At 40.2% G+C, this 16,348-nt stretch overlaps 1 protein-coding gene across 2 annotated transcripts in view; it reads left to right on the top strand.

Moving 5' to 3' along the window:
* The window catches only part of dennd1b (DENN/MADD domain containing 1B), a 115,820-nt gene that overhangs the window by 88,258 nt on the left and 11,214 nt on the right, over positions 1-16,348 (top strand). For both annotated transcript variants that reach the window (XM_033621659.2, XM_033621657.2), the window contains 6 exons: positions 1,327-1,428; positions 7,677-7,767; positions 9,504-9,544; positions 10,838-10,873; positions 11,370-11,426; positions 12,808-12,897. In XM_033621659.2, the coding sequence (XP_033477550.2) occupies positions 1,327-1,428; positions 7,677-7,767; positions 9,504-9,544; positions 10,838-10,873; positions 11,370-11,426; positions 12,808-12,897 (417 nt within the window). The remainder of the gene's footprint in view (positions 1-1,326; positions 1,429-7,676; positions 7,768-9,503; positions 9,545-10,837; positions 10,874-11,369; positions 11,427-12,807; positions 12,898-16,348) is intronic.

Genomic DNA, 16,348 nt, shown 5'->3' with positions numbered 1-16,348 from the left:
TTATATTATGGAGGCACATGCAGTTACAATACCAGTCCAGCTTCATGTTGTTTCTCTGAATAAACTTTGTTTCACCAATTTGATTTTACTGGCTACATACAGTTGAGATGTAGTCTTTCATACTTTAACTGGAAGTTGGCATGGTATTTCTTGTGCTGGGCGACCTTTAGACCCTCTCAAAATAGATAAAATGAATGTGGCTCTCTTCCTTTTTCATCTTTTAAACAGTCTAGTTAGAAGATTCCAGCAGCGTTAGCAGTTGGCATTCGGTGCAGGCCTTTGTGAACCAAAGGATTTTGTTGGATACTGTACTGTGTACACAGACCCAGTCTTAAAGTTGAGTTTGGAAGTTTTTTCAGTAGCAGTTAGTTGTTAGTCTCAGCATGCTATTCAGTTCTGTTCGCTGCAGTATGGTCCGAGGCTGTAGCAGCCAGATGGAGACTGAAAAGCTGATTAAACTACAACAAGTTACTTTCAACTCGGCTTTTACGAGAGAATACGCCTTAAAAACTTTTAGTGATGTAAGTGGAGCAGTATTCCTGTGATGTAATTTGGGCCACTGGTATCATCCGCCCATCCTCGAAAATGGGGTTAGTCTCCGGTGTTGTTGAGTTGTTTTTATGTGCCACACTGTGCTCGTAGCGTGGAACAGACAAAGCACATTGTTTTACTCCAGAAGAATTTAGAGCATCATTGAAATATGTGAGAATTATGTTAATTATGAGAAAACATGAATTGGGAATGACTGTGGGGCAGCGTGTGATTGGCCTGCAGTGATTCTGTTGTCATCCTCCATGTCTATAGCTCACAGGCCAACAGACATGATGTAAGAAATAGTAATAGTGTGATAATGTGTTCATGTTGAGTACTGGGGAGTTTACTGGGACACTGTCTCGCGGTCCGGAGGAGATCGTGTGCGCTCTTCCAGGGGAACTCTTCCTCCTCCTTCTTGATCCTTCCTCTTTTCCTTCCTGTCTCTCTTTTCCACTCATTTTTTTGTTTTCAGGCCCACTTAGCTCACTAATGAAGAAATCACTTGAAATACTTCAGACTTTTTACAGTGCGTAATGATAATAGACATGATGTGATCCTTCTAGTGCTGTAAATCATATTGTAAACAGCATTGTTTAGTTAGGACCCCCTGCCTTTCAAGGCAACACACGCATCTGCCTCCATTTCCTGTGGCTCATTTCTCAACCAAGTAAACACGGTGGAAAAACAGATTGGTACAAAGGAAAGTGAGCCAAAATGAATAAGTTTTTTTTTTTTTCTTTTTTTTTTTTACAATTAAATATTTTGCCAATAATTTTTCTGTGGAATCCTCAGGGGGAGCCAATCACTTTCTGTGAGGAGAGCTTTGTGAACCATCGATCGAGCACCATGAGGAACTTCCTGTCCATGGCTGTCAACCTGCAGCTCTTCAAACAGGTACAAACAGCTGTCTGCATAGATGCTGTGTGTGTGTGTGTGTGTGTGTGTGTGTGTGTGTGTGTGTGTGTGTGTGTGTGATTGTCTGTGTGTGTATTTCTTTTAAGTACTCATTTTTGGCACACTGTGACCAGTAAAATGATTCCAATGTGAGAAAATGTTTGAATTTTGGACCTCATATTTATCTTAAAGCATTAAAACTGAAACTTTACTCATCTTTACATCATAGTCTTATATAAGAATTTTCCTGGCATGGGTACATTTACAGATACACATCTCTATCATGTAAGCTAGAGGCAAGCACAAATAGAAAAAAGATGACTGAGTGCGTGGAGGTTACTTTGTCCTCTCTCATCAATGTCAGTTTATTTTTGGGCTGTAATTTTTTTTGAGCAGATTTTTTATTTAGTAGTGTGAAAGTCTTCATTTTTTACAGATGTCTCTCAGCACTACTTGTGCTCAACAAACTGTCAACTGGGTAAAGTTAGCATTTAACATCTTGACTGTTCAGTTATTCAAAGTGAGGTGAAATGGAGAAGAGAGAGGCCTGGGATTGTGGACGGTTATTGACCCCTCGAAACTGTTTACTGTGGTTATCTTTCAACACGCTTATGTTATGTCTTAATGTCTCTCTGTTTGCTCAATTTTGCGTGGTGTACAAACAAAACCCTGATAAGTCAGGCCTGTCAAAAGTCATTTTACTGTACAAAACTATATTGAAATCACATTAAGTCTTTGACATGTTCGCACAAGCCTGAATTTTAACTTTGTCCCCAGAAATCTGAGTATCCACCACAAGTGGATACATTGTCAACCCCACTGTGTTCATGTGTGTATGTATGTGCAGTGTGTGAGCAGGTATACTTTATTCATGTGTGGTTACACGAGTTTCCCTTAAAACCACTCATGTATACTTAATATGTTTTTCCCTCCGAAATCCCTTCAGCAATACTAAACTTAGCCGAGCCAGAGCCGAGTGGAGAGACACCTCTGGCTCCGAAGAAAATTTCCTCTCACCCCTTGAATTTTTCTTTGCGCTCTCTGACCCGTGATAGTAGTGTGATTTACCCCCGAGAGTTGCTGCACAGCGGCCCTCAATCAGCCTTTTGTTTCTCTGGACACTCTGCCCCGTCTATAATTTTCCCAGGCAGAGCAGATAGCGAGCAGCAGTTCAAAGCATCCTCCCGGGCTGGCTCCTGCCTCAGCGGTAGCATTGGGAAACAGGCCCTTATCTCCTCCTCCTCCTCTCCAGCACGGGGGATGGGGTGAGCTTATCTCCTCCACTCCTCTTTCGACTAAAGTGAGAGAGGCCAGCGGTCCGCCCGAGCCCTGCTCTGGCCATGACCCACATCCGCTTGCAAACACGCAAACAATCCTCAACTTGCGTGGCCACACACATGCACACATTAATTTCTCTATAAGTAAGTATGCACTCTGGGAATGGAGATGTTTGGATTTTTTCCAGTGCTTCTGCTTCTTGTTTTGTTATTGATTGTTTTAATACTAAAGTGTTTTGTCTTTTAATGCACCTATAATCCAATATGCTGTCTTCATTGGCAGTATATTGTTCATTATTTATAGGTGTGTAAGTAGGACTGCTTTCTGGTTAGTATGCGCCGTAATTAAAAACATAAATAGCATTTGGCTCCATACAGTGAGTAATAAATTCTAGCTGCTATATGTCTTCATATATATGAAGAAAATAGATTAAAATGCACAGATGTTGCTTTGCTGATGCATAGGATCAGGGATTAACCTTTTACAGTACTTTCAAAAACTTTTTTCATTACTTTGTGTTTGTTTGTTTCCCCTGTTCCCCAGCTAAAGTTACCAGTTAGTGCTTTATTTCCTGACGTGATTGTTGACAGAGGATAGTGTGAACAAACACGTTGGGTTGCTCAATTATCAAACAACAATCATTAGTGCTCGACTAAAAACAACGTGTCTCATACACTACAGTCAGTGGTATGAATCCATTCACTCGCACACAATCGCCTTTAAAGTGTGGGGTTTGTCACTGTCACCTGTATTTAAACAAGAATGGGTCAAACTTGAGCCAAATTCAAACCATATTATTGGAATAGGTAGACCACAACACACTTTGTGCACACGGTTAAGCACACACGCGTGTCGAGGTGTTACCTGAGTTTGAGGTGTTACCGGTGCAGCAGGAAATTGCTTTTCTACAGGTGATTTTGTTTTTCATTCCTTGTAAAGCAGCACTTTTGCTTCCCAAGTAATTCCAGTTTTATAGAGGGAACAGCGCGGAGTTGTTCATGCAAATTTAGCAAAACATTCTTAATACTTTTAGAGCTGAATGACCTCAGGGACAGAGAGGCTATTGTGTGTTGTCATATGTCATTAAACGCCACTAATTATTTTTTATGCCCCTATTAAAATGTATTATTATATTAAATGACTTACTGTAAGATGCTGGATAAGAACAATGTAATAACTAAAATGTTAATGTTGAGTGCATTTGTGCTTGGGGGACAGGAAGCAGAAACAATACTCCCTCTTATCTTGTGCCTCTGTGAAATACAGACACAAAGCCAACCCTGAAATAAATACACACGTATACACCTCTTAAAATGTCACAGTTTCACCTTCTAACACACTTCTGTTCTGTTCCTGGACATTTTCCCATGTGCCCACCAGCCCATCTCTGTTCAGAACAGAACAAGTGGGAGAAGTCTCCTAAAAGAATGCGGGGGGAAAGCCTGTTGACATTAACCTGCTTCCTATCAACCATCCTCAGCTCCTACACACTCACAAGCACACACTGCACACACTGTCATATGTGTGTGTGTGTGTGTGTGTGTGTGTGTGTGTTGTGCTCGCAGAGGCTGATTCAATGAAGTCTCTTCCTCTTATTGACAAAACTAAGCCATACACAGTTTTATTGAGTCTGTAGGGGACTTGTACTCTGATAATTTACTGCCAGGAGCCTTTGTAGACAATGTGCGTCCCATCAATCAATAGTCATCCGTCATTCTCGCTGTGTAATGAATGCAGCAGCCGAGACGTTTATCGAAAGGGGGAAAGGTGTGTCCTTGCAAAACCAAATTATCTGATTGAAAATCTGATCATGTCGTTCAGTTTAATTTAAAGTATAGAGTCACCACGAGGCATGGTCCCAACTCAATTTACAATAGGATAAAATATGCAGCAGACAGAAAGAATAAGAAAAAATTAAAATAAAACAACCATTTTAAAAAAACATCAAAGTCAAAGGGGATGTTTGAATATGATAAATAATAACAATTGAAATAAAACTATCACATTAAAATCATGAGTGATGAGTCATGAGCTGCTGCCTTCATGGTCAAGTAAAGTGCTTCAGAATGCACGACTGCCAATGGCTGCTAGACAACTTGCCCCTAAAACTTTCTTACTGAACAAAATTAATTTCAGATATTTCCAGCTTCTTTTTTAAAATACTATAATAATCATTTTTTATACAAGACATTGGGGTCTTCTTCATAACTTATTAAAAATCTTATTATGTGCTCCTCTGTGGCAAGTTTCACAGTTAACCAGCTAAAAAGAAGTATATTGTGTAATGTCTATTTTTGATTGAGTTTGATTGTTGCAGGCTATCAAGCAGTGGTTGCCGCTTGCTCTCCAGGCTTCCTTTTAGCCAAATTTTGGTTTCCATGCCCTAGTTACTTGCAGAGATGGTGGCAGGCTGCACTGTAAACACAAATCTACTTCAAAACTTCCCCTCAGAAACCCATGAGTGACATGATTTCCGCTTTGTCCCCAAGTATCTACAGTTTATGGGCTAAAATTCCAGGACGCAGAAATTACATTTCCTTCAGGCTCTCCATGTATTTCTCTGTAAATGAACCCCTGTAGAGTCCTAATCCCAACTTCTGGCTCCACGGTTCCAGAGTTTAAATAAATCTAGACCACTGTGACCGACCCGTGAGTGAGTCAACGTGCTGGTAGCCAGATGGAATAACTCTCCCCGTCTGCAGTCTGCAACTACAGCAGCAACAGGAAACAAGATGACATGTAGACACGAAGAGATGGAGCAGGATTCACCTCAAAATGTAGAACTAAAATGTGGACTTTATCCTCACATGTAGTTTGGGTTTGATTAGTAGCAGTCAAAAACTGTTTATGGTTGGAATGGTAATGGAGTAAGAAACAGTATGTAAAAGTATTCTTGCCTTTGTTTAAAAAGAGGAAAGTTTCGAAATGCAACAAAGATCCCAAGGCTGGAATCAAACCGGGGACGTTGTGGTTATATGGCACGTGCTGTAACCATTCAGCTACCAAGGGATGCCATAAAGTTGTTTTATTAAGTCGTTGGAATAACAAATATTATCAACAAAGTGCAAATGGTTTTAAAAGTCTCCTACTTTCTGTTTGAATGACTCTGGTCTTGATGTCGTCCCACCCTGAAATTATTTTCTGTTTTCTTTGAGTGTTTCCTCTTTTTTTTTTTTAGGTCTCTCAAAAACAAAGAAAATGAGCCTTTTTGTTGTGTCCTTGTGTTTGTGTACGTGCATGTGTGCATGAGCAAGTGTTTTGTTTTTTTTTAAGTGTCTGTTTGTGCGTGTGAGAGTGTGGTGATCACAGTCTGCCATTGTTGAGTAATGTCCAATTAAGGCCCACAGTGCGGCAGGTAATCTGGCTGGGGTGTGCGGAGGGAGACGAGGGGGGGGTCGATAAGCGGAGGCTTTGGCTTGGTGATGATTTGGGTTGATTATCTGCACTAATTGGGCCAGCCAAGTAGCGGAGCAGTGGTTGAAACCTGCAGTCTCACCTCTCATTAAAAAGATCTAATGATGAGTCTCCGGCTCTTCTGACCAGAGGAGCGAGTGGCCGTGTCGGTCGCTAGTTAGTGGGCTGTCCCTGAGGACACGCAGCCTAAAACAACCTACGCTGTTGTTACACTTTGGACACAGTTGCAGAGGTGGGAGTAGGATTGCTACAGTTAAGAAATTATCTGACAATATGTTGCTGTCAAGTGTTAAAAAGAATAGGGTACCATTTGTTGTTCTTGAAAACACAAAAGAATGCTTGAAAGGTAGGAGGTGTGGATTGTTAATGAATGCAGTCATCAGTCAAAATAGATTTTAGCTCTAAATCCAAATGCTTTTGCATGTACTAATTATTTTGAATGACACTGTTACTGATTGTTAGCTGCTTTTCCCTCCTACCTCGAAACAAGTAAACTCTGAAGAGGTTAAAAACATAGATTTCAGTTTGAGGTTAAACACAAAGATTTAGAAAACGTAAACACATGCAAACTAGTGTAAAGTTTTTCAGGCCTTCTGCAGACCTTTGCCCCACATCTTGACAATGTTTTATAGTGGAGCTGCTTGTTTGCATTGTTTTGTTTCTTACACCTTAAACTTGCCAAGATTAACCCGAGGATTTTACTGGAAAGCATCATTTCCACGCAGAGACTTGCGGATGTTACAAGCGATGGGACAGGAAACTAACAGCAACTGGAGGGTCCATGTGGTTGGATTAAGCTAATGGAAAACAGTGCACCATATGTGTGACTGAAGGATTTACACTGACATAATTGTTTCAAAGATGTTCTTCATGTTCAGTATTTAGAGGGATGATATAAAATGTAACTGTCAGTCACATAACTGAGCCTGTAAACTGCCCCGAGGACCAAATACTTTTACAGTGAGCCAAACTGATAAGAAATGTGTTAAAAACTATTATTGACATTGTTTAGTTTTTCCTTCCTCTCTCATCCCTGCTTTTATTTAGCCTGTAAAACTAGATATTTCTCATGCTTTAATGTCTTAAGAATGCTGTTTATTTTGTGAGTGTGTGTGTGTTAATCACAAATGTCACTGTATGTGTGTGACTGCTTGTACTTCCACGATATATTTACGCGAGTTTGTGCCTGTGCTCATGAAATGTGTAGCTGTCCTGACTGTTAGGGACCGTATTTATGAGATGGAGCTTTATGCGCTCCATGTTACAAAGGGAGGAAATGAAACTTCCTCATGTCTCAGACAGTGTGCAGCGTGTAGTCTGCTGCTCTAATCCCTCACCTGCTCCCCATTACCAAATCCCTATTACCTGCAGCCCACCTAATCTTGGGATGTAGTTTCTGTCAGGTAGGATTAATAACACCCCACTGTGGCCTGAGTGTTTGAATCTGTGCATATGTGTTTTGTATCTGTTTAAGTGTGTCCACTCACCCCACTCCCCACTCCTCCTCCCCCTTCACCTCCCTTCTTTATTAACCACGTTGTAATTTATGGTTGTAGTTCATCGACGGACGGCTGGCCAAATTGAACGCAGGCCGCGGCTTCTCTGACGTGTTTGAAGAAGAGATCACAGAGGGGGGCTTCTGTGGAAGTGAGTAGTGCTAGACCTGTCTATCAATTAGCCAGATTGTATTTATTTGCCATATTTTATGCGACAGGCTGCGGTTAGTGTGTCAAGCAAGATATAAAAGCAGTGCACAAAACAAGCACAAACCTTCAAAGCTATGAAAATGAAAAGAGCCTTTCACTGTCTAAATGAATTGTATATCACTCTAACAAATGAACGTACAAAAAGTTTACTAAAAAAGTAATAAATTAATTTAGAATGTGGTAAATTAAAGAGATGGGGAGCAATCAATACAGCATTGTATCCTGATAGTTTGTGCAGCAATATTTTATCAATACATAGACACCAAACACATATTTTTCTTTATATAAAACATTAATATTTGCAAAAACAAATTAAACTTTTGGCAGCCTGTTAGAAGAATAAAATCTGTTGCTTTTTCAGTCCACTTGATTCATTTTTCTGTTTTAAAAATGATTAAAGTGAGATGAATAGACGGAAAACTTTATCTTATCGATTAAACAGATGTTGAGAGTTTTCCTTTGGGGACATAAATGCAGTTGAAAAAAGGTTATAAATAACAATATATGTTATCCCAACACTCAGCATATCACAAACGTTTAAAATGATATTGTATTGTGACATAAGTATTATGGTAAAATAACGTATCGTGAGACGTCTGGTGCCTCCCACCCAGAGTAAATTATATATATGTATCATACTGTAGTGTTGAATGTTAAAACATTTTTGGTCTTGAACTTCTTATTGTTTGAGTCACGTTTTAGGGCTGTTGTTAAATTCCTCATGAACACCACTGTGACGACATAAGGCACTTTAAAAACAAATGCACAAACGAACTGTTTTGTCTCTGGAAGAACGCAATTGATTAAAAACGACAAGTGACTCTGTAGTCGTCCTAAAATGCTGCTCCTCAAGGTGAATTGGTTAATTTTTTATATTTGACATCCATCTTGACTGTCATTTGTTGTAAAAAAAAAAATCTTTATTGGAGCTGATACAAAGGTTGCTTGTAAATCCGATCGCATGTGGCAAAAGAAGATTGACGAAAGAATTAGTAACGTTTTGGCAGGATTCAGTGGAGACTGTGTGAGCCACATCACAAGTTTCAAGTCCCACAGGAGCGCTCAGACAAATTATATCATGTTGATCAAAAACACTTCAGGTTTGAGTTGTATTTACATGACAAGACAAAAGAAACGACATCCAGATGTTGCAGCTAAATATCCGTCACATCATTTATTGTGAATTCTGATCCTGACCCAAACCCACACTGTCAGCTGCGATTCTGTTCTTTTCTCTTTCTAACGTTTGAGAGCCAACCCTGGATACCACAAAAAAAAATCTACCTTTTAAAACAGCCCTCCATTCTGTCCTCACAACTCCTTTATATCCGGTTACTCATACTTTTTACATTCTCAATAAATATTTCGCTTATTAATTATATAACAAAAGGGAGAGAAGAAGAAAACAAATATTTCCAAAGACTTCTAGCGCTACATTTATGTATGTTACACAATTTTTTATCAATCACATTGCCTGTTACTGTCACCATGTTTGGTCAACATTGAAATAATTTTATCTACATTTTTTCAGTTGCTCAGTAACGTGCGAGTGTGCATAGCTATGAGACTGTGTCACAGTGTAATATACATAGTTACCTTTGCTTTGCAATGTTAATACACCACTATCGAGTGCAAAATGATTAATTCATATTCTCTGTGTTTTATACATCCCTCCAGGTAATTCAAGGTCTTACCAGCAATGGATGCACACTGTGAAGGTATTCACAGAATGTCCTGCATATCATACCTAAATGCTTTTATCTGTGGCTTTTTTAATGTTTCACTCATTTCATTCGCGAGTTATATTTAATTGAAGGTGTGATTGACACGACTCAGTGTTTGAAGTCCTGGTGTTGCCTTTGGAATGAAGGTGGTGGTGGGGGGGATCTGCCTGAATGTACAGACCCGGCTCGAGTGCAGTTTGGTGTGTGTGAAGCGGCGCGTGCAGCAGGACAGTGGAGACAGACAGGGAGGGAGACAGAAGTGATTTGACGTGACAAGACGTCCTCCGACATGACATGTTGATCTGGTAGCAAACACAGGCGTTACTCCGCTGAACCGACCCAAGAACATAGATCTCTCCCTCCTTCTTCATCTTCCTGTCTCTTTCCTCCTCTCCTTTTCTTCCCGTATCTCTCCGTCTCTTTATCTCCCTCCCTCCCTCGTTTCATCTCTGTCACAGCCCCCCCTCTGTCTCCCTCCCTCTTTCTCTGTCTCTTACTGAGTATCTCTCCCTCACCCTCCCTCTCTCCCCATGCCGTCAGCTAAGGCTGAATTAGTTCTCTAGAGTGCTCTTCAAAGGTTTGTTAAAGTTCACATTTCCTGACTGACAGGGATCTATAAGAGGGGCCTTCACCTCGGCCTCTCTCCTCCTCTCCCTCTGCCGACTTCTGAAACGCTGTCTGCCATTTACTCTGTTTAGCCGTTTAGCCGACGCTTTGTGCTTACACTAAAGACCAAACAGAGAAAAAGAGTGAGACGCCGAAGGAGAGATGCAGCAACTCTGAGAGCGAGAAAAGAAGACAGGCACAGAGAGATATTGGGTGCCATAATGTCAGTCTGCAGAACTCAAAGTAGAAATCAATCACGCACAGTCCCTTCCATCGCTGTTTTAGGCTGCTTCTAAATAAAAACCTCCTGAACACTTTGAATCATGCAGTCTATCATGGCTCAGCGATACGATACTTTGCCTGGTGTCACCATTTGTACTCTGAAGTTGCATTACAATACTATTTACAGCTGCACAGGGAGTTTGGGTCGTGTTTGATATTGAAAATTACTCCTTTGTGAGTACTGTGGGAGTCCAGTGATGTGGTAGAAATAATTATCATGATATTGGTAAGGATATAATGCATCACAGTGTGTCAGATATCACATACAAAATCAAACTTATTGTTCAAGTATGCTCTGAGTCATTCATGGTGAAATTTTGATTTTTATTATGTCAGAAGAAACTCGCCTATAATGCCTCTGAGTGACTTACTAATAATTTTCTGTGTCTGTTATTACAGAGAGGAGGAGCACTCATCAACACAGCTGTGACAAAAGTAAGTTCTCTTGCAAAAAAACGGTCAAATTAATTAATGCACTGTTTTATATGTACATAACTTGAAACATAAAGTCCTGAAAAATCGCACTGAAACACACCTCAGATGACATTTCGCAGGTTGTTTTGCGGTAATTAATCTGTGAATATATAATCATTTAAAAACTTGTCTGTTTTGGAATTGTCAGTGGAAGGACTGGAAACACTGTTCATGATGTTTGATGAGCAGTACCATGTCGTTATGTGCTGTACAATAGGTGGTCAGGGTGCCCTTTCATGTTATCGCCTCCTGTTAGTGTGCGAGGCTCTCTTATCCAGCCTTTTGTCTCCGTGTTTTTGCCACAGGGATCAAAGCATTTCTTGATGTTACATGAAACCAGAACAGAATGTTAATGCAACATGTTTTCATTAGTAATCCGTGTGTGTGTGTGTGTGTGTGTGTGTGTGTGTGTGTGTGTGTGTGTGTGTGTGTGTGTGGGTGTTGTTTTTCCTCCTAGGCCAAGAGTCATGCCAAGAGGGGCATCCGGGATTTTAAGGGCAGACTCAAAGCGAGGGTGAGCAGCACGGACCTTCACACCTCTCAGACACACGCGCACACGCTTGTAGAAACACACACACACACACATTCCGTTCTGAGGCACACAGATACAGTAGACACATACCCCCCTCATAGAAACAGACAGGAAGGCTGCTTTACATGGAGTGTGTGATTCTGACGCCGGGCCCTTTAATGACTGTTGAAGCCTGCTTAGCGCTTTGTTCAGGGCTGTACATTTTTAACCAACGCCCCTCTGGCTATGGCCTGTCATGTCATCCGAGCCCAGGCCCCTCTTTCTCTTTTATTGTCTGCATATTTCATCAGTGAGCCTGTGATTTCCTCAAAGCTAATGTAACGAGGTGTATGTTTCCATAAGCCTGATGGATTTGATAAGGCAATAGCAGTTTGATCTGTCAGTGGGAAACTGAGCAGAGAGGGCACTGATGATGAACATGAGGAGTACGCAGTGTTCTGCAGCGTGCGTGTGTGTGTGTGTGCACAAACACACAGTACAGGCAAACAGAGGTGTTGAAATCTATTTGATTTGAAGTTAAACAGATTTTCCTGCACGTTCATGAATGAATTCACAAATACACAAATGAATTAATTAAAGTTCTCACGATCACACTTAATCTGCAGTGCATTTATGTTGCTGCCAGCCACAGATGTCTACACAGAGACCTCAGTGCACAAACATATTGAAATTAAGCTCATCACTGGTGGTTACCTTGAATTTAATTGTTATAACCTTGTAAAGGATGTTTTAAAGGGTACAGCTGGTGATATTTAACATATCTACTGTTACTTAAAAGTCCCATGAAAAGACCAAAACCAACAATACGTTACTACTTCTCCCGACTTCAATATCACATCAGTGGCTCTTAGATCCAAACTAACTTGTTCCTGTTGAAGAGTTCAATCTGTAAAGGCAGGTCATGAGTACACACTCTAAAATACTGCATTTGTAAGGGACTATTTTCAGCCATGAGTATTTACAGTAAAGAGGTAAACAGTGCCCGTGTTCATCGTAACGAAGGAACACGATATGTCACTGATGTGTTTATTAGTTTTTGAACAATACCTTTAGATCTATGGCACAGATGAATAAGTGATACCAGACTATAAATACACAATATTTGTTAGTAGGATCAATTAAACATCTCATGGTGTTTGTTGGCAGTAAAAAAATACAGACTGATCCTTAACTTTTACAAATGTCACTGAGAAATAGCAACAAACTGGACAAAGAGCATCACTGCTTTAGTCAAGTAATCTCTTTCAGTCTTTCACTTGAAATGCATTACCTTAAACGAGGGAGTAACACATTGAATGTGTTGTGATTTACTCATTTTACAACACAAATCATTTGAGATTTACATTCATCATTTCTCTCTCAGGAAGAAGAAGAAGAGGGGATGATGGTCTGCGCGGGGTCTCCCACCAGCACCAAGAGCCTGTCTCCAAGGAGACTGCAGAAGATGAGACGGGTATGACACACACACACACACACACACACACACACACACACACACACACACACACACACACACACAGATGCACATCAGTAAATGAGTTAACTACATGTTCACTGACTGATCACACCAGAGCTCAGCTTTCACTTGACCGACATGGATGCAGTCTTCCACTTCTGTGCTCTTTCCGTCCACTTCTCGCTCTCATTTCTTTATTTCTTCCTCTCTCCATCCCCACACTCCGTTTTTGTTTTTTTTTTGTATCTCCATCCCGCCTCCTCTGTTTCTCTCCCTCTCTATCTCTGTCTCTTTCTCTCCCCACTTTCTCTGTCTTGCAACAGCTCTTGGAAGTACAGTAGTTTGTCAGGGTGCCAAATGTAATGATAAGCATTTTTTTTTCTCACAACGTATCATGTTGTACGTTCAGTATTTTTCTCTGAACAGCGCGGACAGTAGAAGCAACTCATCTGCTGGTCAGCATTTCCTCTGAAGAATTTGCTTGTGCACCATAAGTGGATTGCACATGTTTTTTTTCTTTGTTGTGTGCAGAGCTGGCATACAATGTGCAAGCACATGCACACTCACAAAATACACATTCATCAATAAATGTATCAAGAGAGGGAAAAAAAATGTTAGAAAATGATAAGACACTGTAGTGTAAATGGAAACGTGCACATATAGTTTTTGGTGTAGGAATATAAGTTTATTGTAATTTAAATTGTACAGTATTAAACACATGCATACAGCCTCGGGTTATGAGTTATATTTCCTATCTTATATCTATACCTCTGTTCTCAGCTGCAGCTTTTCCACTTCTTATTGCTAAATTAAAAAAAACACCAAGTGGACTCCCAGTTCTGTCTTAAAAAAAAAATACAAAAAAACATGCCCGCATGCACACACTGACATTTTGGTCACAGTCATGTAAGAGTGTGATTAGGAGAGGTTGTGCTGTCTCTAATTAGCGTTGTGTTTCCTGTGTGTGTGATGAGGCTGGAAAGTCTTAGCGCAGAGGAAGGTGTGACGGCCGGGGAGAGGAGAGGAACGGCAATTAGGGCTTTTCTAAAGGCCTCCTCAGACACCCTCCCCCCCAGCTAGCGCACACACAAAGACGGGCCCAACCCAGCACACACACAGATTAACAGTTAACATGCAATTGATGTGCGCACACACCCACAAACACGCATGCACGCCACATTCAGGATATATACACACGCTCACACCCCTGTCCCTGCCACTGAGGCCTGTTCATTGCCACAATAACGGGTCCCCGGAGACCGCTGGAGGAGGGACACACAGGACACAGGGTAGCATGTTCCACAGCTCTGCTTTTGTGATTGTTTGTGTTTATATATATCTATATATAATTCATTAGCTTCTCTTAAATGCTCTTCCATTTCTTCTCTGTTCACATTGCCCATCTTAGCATTACTTCCAAACCCAGGTATATTAGTATATTACCCGGACCTCGACACATTAAAGACACAAACCCCAGGAGGAGAATGCACTCTGACATCTCAGGATTTTTTTCCTTGTCAACTGAAACTAAGACTGAAAATTGAGAAGCCCAAGAAAGCCTTGATAATTTATGGCCTGTCAGTGTGCAGTAACCCCTGAAAGATTGAAACTCTTCACAACAGTATATTTTTACTGGAAATAGTTGCTTCCCTCAGTGTTTTGTTGTTAGCTTGGTTTATATTTGTATCCATATTAAAGCGCATTACTTGGAAACTCAAAATGAAAATTGAAAAAATAACTAATTCTCAGACAAAAAGTTTTTTATATCCAGTTCAGAAAAAAAAATATTTTTCTCTTGTTTGTTTATTCAAGGCTACTGGAAAATGATTCAGCTCGTACATACTGAAATACAGACTCTTTTTAGGTGTTTTTCTTATTCTTGTAGTGACACTGTATGGTAGCCATTTATTTACTGTTTAAAGCACACCAGATTTACATTTTAGTCAGTTCAAAAGCATGTTGGAGGAATACACATCTATTGTTCTTGCTCTCTCTTATCTCTCCGTCTCTCACCTTTCTATCTGTGTTTTTCTTTATATTGCTTCCTATGAAATCTTGATACCATGCTCTGCCTGCAACTGTCTTGACCAGGTGTTCCTTGCACAAGAAATTGCTCTCAGTGGGACTAACCTGGTTAAATAAAGGTTAAGTAAAAAGCAAAAAAAGGAAGTGTGCCTTTATCCTTATACTGTCTTTCCTCTGGAGCCCACAGACACCTAAAGCAGTACCTAGTTGTATTTCTAACTCTTCCTTAATTGAAATATGTCCCTCTCTGTCCTGTCTTTGTCCACACAGTCTCAACATTGCAATGATAGGCTTTAGTTTTCAATCCTAAAATGTTATTTTGCTGAAATAGAATAAGAAAATCTCACTTTCTTGAATTGACATTGTTCCCCGTTTATGTCAGTGATGGCAGACTAATTATTAGAAACACCTTTCAGTGTAACACTTCAACACAGCACAATAACAACAGCTCCAAAAATGTCCATCAAGTTGATTCAGCACTTCTCTGAAACGGTTCGACAAAAACTCACCATTATAACCCTCATAAAGATAGTAATCTGCTGTAGGTGTACCTAATAAACTGGCTATTGAGTGTACATCAACGCTAGGACAATGTTTCTGCTTACTGAACAATATTCATGCCTTATCAAAAGCAGCCAACTTCATTTACATTGATATAAGATATTCATATTTACTCCCCTTGAAGACTTTTGCATTGTGTCCTTACAGTACATAAACTAACAGCCTTTGTCCTTTCCACGTGTCCACACCTCTGACCGAGTGACCGCTAAAGCCTCATTCACCTGCTAATATAAATTCAGAAACATGCTGTCATCTGGCGCTCCAAAAAATGTGATCTGATTAAAGACATTCCATCTTCCTGTATGAAAGAAGAAAGCTGATACATTTTTATCATTCATCATCATCTTTTTTTTTGTCGTCTTGTAAACCCCTCTATGTCTGTCCTTGAAATGAAATGAATGATCCTGGAGAAGCTTCCTTTAATTAATCATAGCAAAAATAATCAGAGTTATGAAATTCATATTCCATTTGATCAGCCAACACATGTACCAAAGTAAAAAGTGCTGCTGTCATTTGCGTACATATTTCAGCCGTTATCTGGCAATGTGGGTGATGCGCAGTGTTGGGTGAGCTTGTTGATTAAGAATGTAGGAGTAATCCTTTCGTTTGACAAAAACAAGACTGAATTGGACCACTGACTTTTTGTCTGATACAACAAACAGCAACCATTGTTCTGGCTCCTGTATGGTTTGGTGTGTGTGTGTGTTTGTTTTTTAGATTTTGTATATCTGGTTTGTGTGTGTGTTTTATGTGGTGTTGTGCTGTAAGCATCTGCAAACAGAGTGTGTGTCTGTACCTCAGCCCTTTTGTACACGAGCATGTATTTGATTGTGTGTACTGTATGTCGCACAAACACACATGC

Source organism: Epinephelus lanceolatus, chromosome 6, assembly GCF_041903045.1.
Source record: "Epinephelus lanceolatus isolate andai-2023 chromosome 6, ASM4190304v1, whole genome shotgun sequence".
NCBI lineage: Eukaryota > Metazoa > Chordata > Actinopteri > Perciformes > Serranidae > Epinephelus > Epinephelus lanceolatus.
Note: the sequence above shows the minus strand (reverse complement) of the source record. Positions and strands in the feature narration are given on the sequence as shown.